This window comes from Trichechus manatus, unplaced genomic scaffold (genome assembly GCF_000243295.1).
Source record: "Trichechus manatus latirostris isolate Lorelei unplaced genomic scaffold, TriManLat1.0 scaffold00014, whole genome shotgun sequence".
Taxonomy (NCBI): Eukaryota; Metazoa; Chordata; class Mammalia; order Sirenia; family Trichechidae; genus Trichechus; species Trichechus manatus.
The window spans coordinates 13,230,518-13,238,690 of NW_004443950.1; the positions used below are offsets into that span (position 1 = coordinate 13,230,518).

Genomic DNA, 8,173 nt, shown 5'->3' on the forward strand with positions numbered 1-8,173 from the left:
ATGCCTAGGGTCCAGCGCCTCCTAGTCCTTAAGGGCCAAGCTAGACGCTCCTCGGGGACTGGAGCCCGCCTGCCAAGCGCAGGTGACGAACGCCGGCAGAGACCCAGGGCGAGGTGTCTCAGGCGTTTTCGGGCGCAACTTCTGCGCCTTCTTCCAAGCCTGCGAACAAACCCGGTCCCCCGCAGTTGCCGGAACTTTTCCTCCAGTGCCTCGAAGACGCACCGCCTCCGAGACAGCCCGCGACGCGGCAAAGCCGAGGCTTGACGAGGGAACTGAGAGAGTACAAAGACACGCAGCTACTTCTGGGATTCTACGCGGGAGACAGCTGCTAAATGCCCCAACCTCGATCTGCCCGGCAGGCCGCTTCCAAACCGGAAAAACCGCTGGCGATCGAAACCTAGCTCAGCAAACGAGAAAACCCCAGACTTCATTGCTGGCTTGGACTCAAGACGCAGGAAGCAAAGAACCTTAGACCCTGTAGAGGCCACCGGCGGGAGGGAGGCGGACAGGGGCAGCGACTCCGGCATCAGCCGTCGAGCCTCTGGCGGTTTCGGTGCCCAGCCGGAGGCTCCTCGGACAACTCTCGTTGGGTTGAAGCGCCGCGCGCTCCCGGCGCGCGGTTCGCGTTCCCAGGCAGCCCCGCGGGCATTCGTCTCCCAGCCCAGTCCCTCGGCAGTCTGACTTGGGAGGCCCGCGCCGCGCCATTTGCATACCCCGGCAACACAAGGAGGCTTGTAATTTTCTTTTTAAAATCGTTGGGCAGGGTTTAGGGCCAATGGTTCCAAAACCCTGCGGAGTAGATGTCGCCCTTAAACTCTTTCTTAAGAGAAAGGGACTGGCCCATTCTTCTGACTTTTTTAGAAGAGAAGGTGACTCCTGGGGCTGCATATTCAACGAGGGGGAGGAGGGGAGTTGATTGTGAACTAGGCTATCCGTGTGGATGAAGGGGGCAGGGAAGTGGGGGGTGGGGAGGTAGGGCAAATCATTTCTGGAATTCAATTGTTTAAAAAAATCATTTATAATTAAAGGGACAAAAGAAAATACGATCGTCTCATGCATATTTAATCATTCACACTTCCAGCTTTGAAACCATTTTCCCTGCGTGAATTTTCTCACTAATTTAAACCTTGAAGTCTACTTCAGTTCGCTAAAACATCTGGACAACGCAGCTTTCAAACTTGTTTAAATTCGAACAAGCAAAAAAAAAAAAGTAGTGAAAGTAAAAACTCCGGTGAAAGTTTGGGGTGTGTTTAAAAAACCGAGTAGCGTTAAAGAAATCTCCAGGAGAAATGCAAATATGTGCCATTTTGACTTAGCCTGGTAAACCGGTGTTAGGTACAAGCACATTCTCTCTACGCTCAGGCTTGGGTTTAATGGAGCAAATTAATTCCCCTTGCTGGAGCGTGTTTTTGCTGTACCATTCCCTCCGCCCCGCCCGGACCACCGAAAATTTCCCACGAAGTGAAACACGTCGCAGACTCAAAATCTCGGGCGCAAAATGGAGACACCGCGGAGAAGCCCGAACCAACAGTGTCGGCAGGCTCCAGTGCAGGGCGGTGTCTCTTTACCATTTGGAATTGAGACGCGACCAGACTTTTCATTTTGAGGTGAAATATGCGGGATTAAAACCAGAAAATAAGCCCTAAAAAATTCTTTTGTAGCTACTCGGACTCTTGAATCAGAACTGGGAAAAGTGCTAAAGCGAAGACACGCCTGATTGAGTCCGCAACGGCCTCGTTATCTAGGCCCGAACTTTTGAAGACCACTAGTCCACGAAGAGGCCCATAGTGGAGAGGGGAGTCCTCCGGACTACCCTAACTTCCCCACAAGCCGCTGTGCCACGCTCCCCCCACGCGATCCTTCCGCCCACTCTCTTGAATCTCCGACTCTGCAAAGTGCAAGCTTGAAATTCAGGACAAGTGTGACACCTACCTGTGAAAGCGGGGAACCGTCCCCTCGCTTATCCCGCTGCCCCGGCCCCGCGGCTGCTTGGGGATCTACGGGGCCGCCAGCCATCCGCACCGTCGGGGACCGCACCCTGACTAATTTAATCAAATCCAACGACGAGATCAATGCCCAATTTTGAAGGGGTAGAGAAGACAGTGACTTGGAAAAGCATTCCCCCTCCGCATCCCCTAGCGATCCCCGCCTGCATAGCTCACAGCACCTTTGAAATAGTAATAAGGGCTAAATCCGGCATAAAATCGAACTCATTAGCAAAGTTCACCAGCTGATTGCTTTGCATAAAACACGACACTGATTGGAAGTAATTAGGTTAAGCGATGGTGCTCGGGTGGTGCGTGTCTCTAGCTGGCTTTGCCATCTTTTTTCCCTTCTGGGCACACACTTGGGTCCCCTCCTCCTTCCTCCAGTGTCCAATCTCCCCCAAGCAGCCCGCATCCGTGATCCAAATCTGCATTCCGGGCAGGGCCAGGTTCCCTGGGGCTCACTGCCTAATTATGGTTTCCCTCTAGCGCTCCAGGGTCTGTGAAACCTTTCATTCCCCACTTCGAAAGAAGTTCAGTTTGCACCTTTTGTCCAAGGCGATGGACAGTTTATTGAGGCTTCTAAAAAGTAATGATGGCTCTGATTATGTTAAAATCTCTTTTAATTAAATATTTTGCATTTTACAAAGGCGGCTGCAGTTTCTTTTACTTTTTAAATCTAAGAGTATAGCCTGTTTCCTTTCTGTAATAACTTTAGCTCATACCCAGAAAAATCAATAGGTGTAAAAAATTAAATTAAACTTGTATTTTTAAACTATGAAACAGTTTTGGGGAAAACACAAACGTATATATTTATATTACAAAAAAAAACATTAAATGCCTGTACAGGTGTCTTGATTTCATAATTTACTTCAAAGATACTGAATTATCCATTTAAATACAAAAATGCTACATTAAATATACAGAATACGATTTAATACAAATCCTTTTTTAAAATTTTTCTTTTCGGTCGGTTAAAACATTTTTGTGTGGAGATGTTTACCTTGTTATGTCATCCATCTCCTTAAACTATAAACTTCTGAATAGGTGGGGTAGTGTTTTTGTTTTGTTGTTGTTTTTCTCTTTTTGGTGATGGAAAATAACTGCCAAGGCCATGTTTTTAATAAATTAGAAAAGTCCAGGACCGACGCAGCCCGCGTTAAATGTCGGACATACCTTTCTTCAATTCATAGGGAGAGTCTTTGCACAGGTCTAGCTGGGACTGGCTCCGCAACATTTTCGGATCTTTAGCCAAAGCGTCCGCACGGTTCAACACGGTCTGGTTTAATCCATTGAAATGCGAGCCCGGACCGGTAGTGGGGCCAGGCCCGTGCCCCGGGTGGCCGTGAAGGTGTCCGAAGGAGCCATAGTTCGTGTAGCCGGGATAGAAGGGCGCCGTGTAGTAGAGAGGCCTGGACAGCACGGTCCCGCCGGGAAAGGGGCACTGAGCAGAGGGCGAGCGCGACGGCGCCGGGACCGGCGACCCGCGACTGCCTCCTAGGGCTTGCCCGGCTACGGGCCCGGGGCACGGAGGACATGGGGAGCCCTCGCTCCCACCGCCCCCGTCCTTGACCTTGTCCGAAGATGTGGCAATCTCTGCCAGAGACCACAGTTTGGGCTTGGCAAGCACCGCCTGTGGTGGTGGCGGCGGCGGTGAGTGGATGACCGAGGGCCCGCCGGGGCCAGGGGGCAACTCTCCCGCGGCCGGGTGTGGGCCGGGCGCCGGCGCCGGCGCCCCCGAGGGGTAGTGAGGGGCCGGGTCCTCGGCCAGCCGTGCCGCCGCTGGCCCGGCTGGGGAGGATCTGCCGGGGCGGGGGGGCCCGGGTAGCGCGTCAAGACGGCCCTCCGACGACGGCGCCTTAAAATCCGAGTCGCTGAGGCTGCCCTCGGTCTCCTTGCCGGCGGGGGTGGGCGGTCCCTGCAGCCGTTCGCAGCCCGAAGAAGCCTTCTGCTCCGCTCCTCCTGCAGACGAAATCCAGGCCGTCAGAGGCGCGGAGGCCGCAAGGCGGGACCTAAATCCTCGCCCGCAAAGGCAGAGACCTCTGCTCTCAATCCCAGGACCCACGTGGCCCCTCCAACCCCTCTTTTCCCTTCTTCCTCCCGCTGAACACTCCTGCCCGCGTCCACCAACCTGCTTCGGTGCCCTCGGGGTCGCCCTTGTCCTCGGGCTTCTGGGGCTCGTCCTCATCGTTCTTCTCCAGGTCAATGTTCTCCTCCTCCTCCTCGTCCTCGCTGCGGTTCCGCGGCGTCCACGTCATCTTGTTCTCCTTCTTGAGGCGCCGGCGCGCGTTGGCGAACCAGGTGGACACCTGGGTGAGGGTCATCTTGGTGATGATGGCCAGCATGATCTTTTCGCCCTTGGTGGGGTAGGGGTTCTTGCGGTGCTCATTGAGCCAGGCCTTGAGCGTGGCCGTGGCGTCCCGCGTGGCGTTCTTCCGGTATGCTGGGTCCCCGTACGGGTATGAGCCCAGGGGTGCCGCGTACGGGTGGTAGCCCAAGGAGCCCGCCATGCCCGGTGTGTGGTCGTAGGGAGAGCCCTGCGGGGGACAGGTAGAGAGAAGGTGAGAGGTGGCCGCTGTCCCAACTCTCACCTGAGTGACCTTAGCACACTTCCCCTGCGCTCCGGGGTCTGCGGGCCCCGCACTCTGGCTTCCTCTGGGGTAGGGCTGGCAGGCTCATACCCAAGGACAACCTCCTTCCCCAAAAGGCAGCGGGGACACCGAATTCTGAGTCTGGTCCTTCGGGAGCCTTGAAGCCGTCCCGGCCTCGGTGCCACCCTGTAGGCCCCTGTCTGCCCAGGCACATCTGTTCCCTACGCGAACCGGCCACCGCGGCCCGGCCATCCACCCTGAGAGAGGCCTGGGAGCGGCAGCAACTGCGCGCCCCGCGTCCCAGCAGCTGCGCGTTAAGAACAAGAGGAGAGAGAGTAGGGGCAGCCCGGGCATTTTTTTTCCGGAGAGAAATGCAATCGAAAAGCTGAGCCTTACCCCAGCACCCCCACCCCTCCAAAAATGCTACCCCAAACCGAAGCCATCGCGCGTTTCCAGAACGTGCACCCGGCCGAAAAATCCCGGATGCACCGCAACTCCGCCGACTTTTCAGAAATTTAATACTTTCAAATCGGATTGCAAAAATAGGATTAAGGATTTGCAACATTTTGGAGAACTAATTAAAGGCGAGGCCGAACACATTACATAGACTTAGCACGCTTCTGCTAAGATTTCGGGTCTATTTCTTTTGAACTACTTTTCCAAAATGGCAAAACCAAAAATAATACTCGCGTGGCGGCCCCGAGCCCTTGTTTGAACCAAATGCTGCTCTTTAATTGCAGCAACCGTTCCCCGAAAACCCCTTCCCGCCAGCTCTGTGATGCGAGGAAGACGCGGTTCTCCCTGAGCAACTCCTGAGCCGAAGGCCCGGGCGAAGCCGAGCGAGACAATTGCCCAAGTTTGCAGGAGCCGCGAAGCCCGGCAGGGGCAGTTCGCGGTGGCGCGGAGGCCGGTGTCTCCCGCAGTCCCAGCCCGCCCCGCGGGGCCTCAGCTGCCCTCGCCCGCCGCGGATCCGGCTCACTCACCACGTACGAGGAGAAGGCGGCGGCGGCGGCCGCCGCGGGGTCGGCCCCGTACTGGAGGTGCGAGTTGTAGCCCGGCGAGGGCGCCGTGAAGGCAGTGGAGCCGGCATAGGGCGAGAAAGCGGAGCCCGACGACGAGCGGCCGAGCTCATCCGTGCGGGGCCCCGAGATGACGCTGGTGCTGTATGCTGGGCACGAGTAGAGCGCCAGCGAGGCGGACGGCTGGTACAAGTAGCCCTGCGGGTAGGACATGGCCACACACGGGCATGGGGCGCGCCGCGCCGCGGCCGCCAAAGAGCCGGGCGGCGCCCAGCGAGGGCGGGCGGGAGGGCACCTCGCCTCCGGCTGCCCCGGGCCGCCGTTCCTCGGGCCCCGGCTACCGGGCTCCGGCCCGCGGCGCCTCCTCACTGACTTCCCTCGCGCCTCTGGCTGCGACCGCTGCGCCCGCTCCTCTGCGCGCTTCGCTCGCCCCGGCTGGCCTTTTTTTTTTTTTTCCCCCCCTCCCTTGCTGATTTCTCTTTTTCCCCCTCGCTCTTTGCACCGGGGGGCTCTGCTTTTGGCTTCGCAAAGGTCCTGCCAAGATGCTAAGTTGGAAACTGAGGATTCTGACGCCTTGTGCGCGCCCGAAGCTCCTCCTTCTCGGGGTGTAGTCGGTGGGAGGACTGGCAGGAGCCTCTGGGCCGCCGCAGCCAACCCGGCCGCCAGGCGCGCCTCGCCCTCTCCCTCTTCCTCCCCGGCTCCCTCTCCCGCTCGCTGGCGCTCCCCTCGCCCCTCCCTCGCGCCCGCCTCTCCTCGGCGGCCTCCTCCCTTCCCCCTCCTCCTTGTCTCCCCCCTCTCTTCTTCCCGATCTCTCTCTCTCTCTCTCTCTCTCTCTCTCTCTCTCTCTCAGACTCTCGAGCGCCGGCTCCAGGATGACAATCAAATCCCAGGCGAGCCGATTGCTTCCAACTTTCCTCCCATGCTAACTCCGGGCGGTGTGGCAGGCCGGGCGCACCGTGGGCCCTGGTCCACAGTCGGGCGGCTTCGAAGCACAAAGGAAATGAATGAGGCCACCGACTGTGCGCCGGCGAACGCTCTGCGCTCTCCACACCAGAGGAAACCTGGGGGCTAGCGGATTTCTAGTTCGCCTGCAGGCTGAGTTCCGAGGCGGGTCGCCGCCCACCCCCACCATCAGCTTCTCCCCATCCCAGGGGCTCCAGAGCGTGTTGGAGGCCCGGAATTAAGGTCCCTGGGAGAGCCAGATGGATGCCTGCGCCCAGGGCGCAGCGAGTCCGGGAGGACTGCCCCTCTCCGCCAGCAGCAGCAGCAGGTGGGCGAGAGACTGGCCTCGGACGTCTGCACGTCTTTGGCCGGGCCTCCCTCCCACAAACCCCCCGCCGGACGTCGAGGGAGGATTCCTCGATACCTCGGGGGGCCAGGACTACGGGGTGGCCTTTCTTTAGAGGCGAGGTAGTGGGCAAAAGCTGCCTGACCGTGAAGCAGCTACACCCGAGTAGGTATCTGGAACACTCTTGCCCCATGCCTCGCAGCCTCTTTCTTGGCTGTTTCCATGGGTAGCTCGCCCTGCCAGGCCGGTGGGGAGGGATGGGGGTCTCCTTCCCTTTTGTTCAACTAAGTCTCCTTCCCCTTCGCACGCACTCTCGCACCCGCCCACCCTTCACTGCAAATACTCCGCCGAGCAGTGCGCAACCCAACCACTGTTCAGCGAGGCGCTGGCGAGGCAAACATACACAACTGAGTCACAGGCAGAGTCCTTGCCCACGACGGCCACACGGTTAGAATACAAAACAGACCTTCTGCCCGTCTCTCCACCCCCGCCACCACAAGCCACAGACGCACTAGAACTCTGGGACAGACAGGGGCGCTGGTGAACCAGGACATAGGCTGGCACAGTGTTGGGCACGCTGCTGGAGCTCAATGTATTTGGAACTTTGTGGCCTTTTATAATGGGGCCACACGCAAGCCGAAGTATGACCATACTCAAAATTTCTCGCATTGACTCTGAAGGGCGAGATACACTTCATTTCCTGAGCTCTATCCCCGGTACACACCAAGCCACACATCTACACGTACCATCGCACACTCTCGGTGGCGCGCCTTCACGCATGCGCACTGAATCCTCCCCTGCCCAGCTCCTCTACGCTCCGTCCCCAAAACCGACTGATCCACCCAGACTACAATCTCCGAGACCCTCTCGGTCGGCCCCACCCTTTCCTTTACACTGTCTTTACCTCTGATTGGACACTCTCCTCTATTGGCTCCGCCCCTCGACGACGTGAGCGCGCTTCCCTCTGAGTCACGGCGCCGAAGGGGCGGGACTGGGCGGGGCACGGGCTGCGCTATTGTCATGGAGACGGGAAGCCGGTGTCTGCGGTGGCGGGGACTGTGGGACCAGGCGACTGCAAACCAGGCGAGGCGAGCGGCCCAGACGGCCCGAGCTTGAGGGAGTGCCGAGCAGGCCAGTGGCGGCCTCTCAGGGGGCTGAGGGGGCCGTGTCCCACCCTCCTTTCGGTCTAGACCCGCCTGGTTGCGGGGAGCGCCCAGGGCGGTCTCCGCCTTGCCCCCCTTGGCTCCTGCCTCTCCCGGCCCAGCAGCTCCTCAGGGCCCGCCCCCGGGT

At 58.5% G+C, this 8,173-nt stretch overlaps 1 protein-coding gene across 2 annotated transcripts; it reads right to left on the reverse strand.

Moving 5' to 3' along the window:
• Positions 1–2,538: 2,538 nt before the first annotated feature.
• On the reverse strand, positions 2,539–5,808 carry IRX5 (iroquois homeobox 5). Of its 2 annotated transcripts, none has more exons than XM_012554203.1 (3): positions 5,560–5,808; positions 4,117–4,522; positions 2,539–3,944 (listed from the first exon to the last, which is right to left on the reverse strand). In XM_012554203.1, exons 1-3 carry the CDS (start codon positions 5,806–5,808, stop codon positions 3,145–3,147), a joined length of 1,455 nt encoding a protein of 484 aa, XP_012409657.1. In that variant the 3' UTR covers positions 2,539–3,144. The 2 variants fall into 2 exon arrangements, with proteins under 2 accessions (XP_012409657.1, XP_004371637.1); XM_004371580.1 differs by having other exon boundaries at positions 2,539–3,947.
• Positions 5,809–8,173: the final 2,365 nt, after the last annotated feature.

Excerpts from the sequence above, each read along its gene's own strand:
- IRX5 (XM_004371580.1), bottom strand. The coding sequence starts at position 5,808 with ATGTCCTACCCGCAGGGCTACTTGTACCAGCCGTCCGCCTCGCTGGCG. Across the intron at positions 4,523-5,559 it reads CCGCCTTCTCCTCGTACGTG|GGCTCTCCCTACGACCACAC; the intron begins GTGAGTGAGCCG and ends TGTCCCCCGCAG. Across the intron at positions 3,948-4,116 it reads CCCCGAGGGCACCGAAGCAG|GAGGAGCGGAGCAGAAGGCT; the intron begins GTTGGTGGACGC and ends TTTCGTCTGCAG.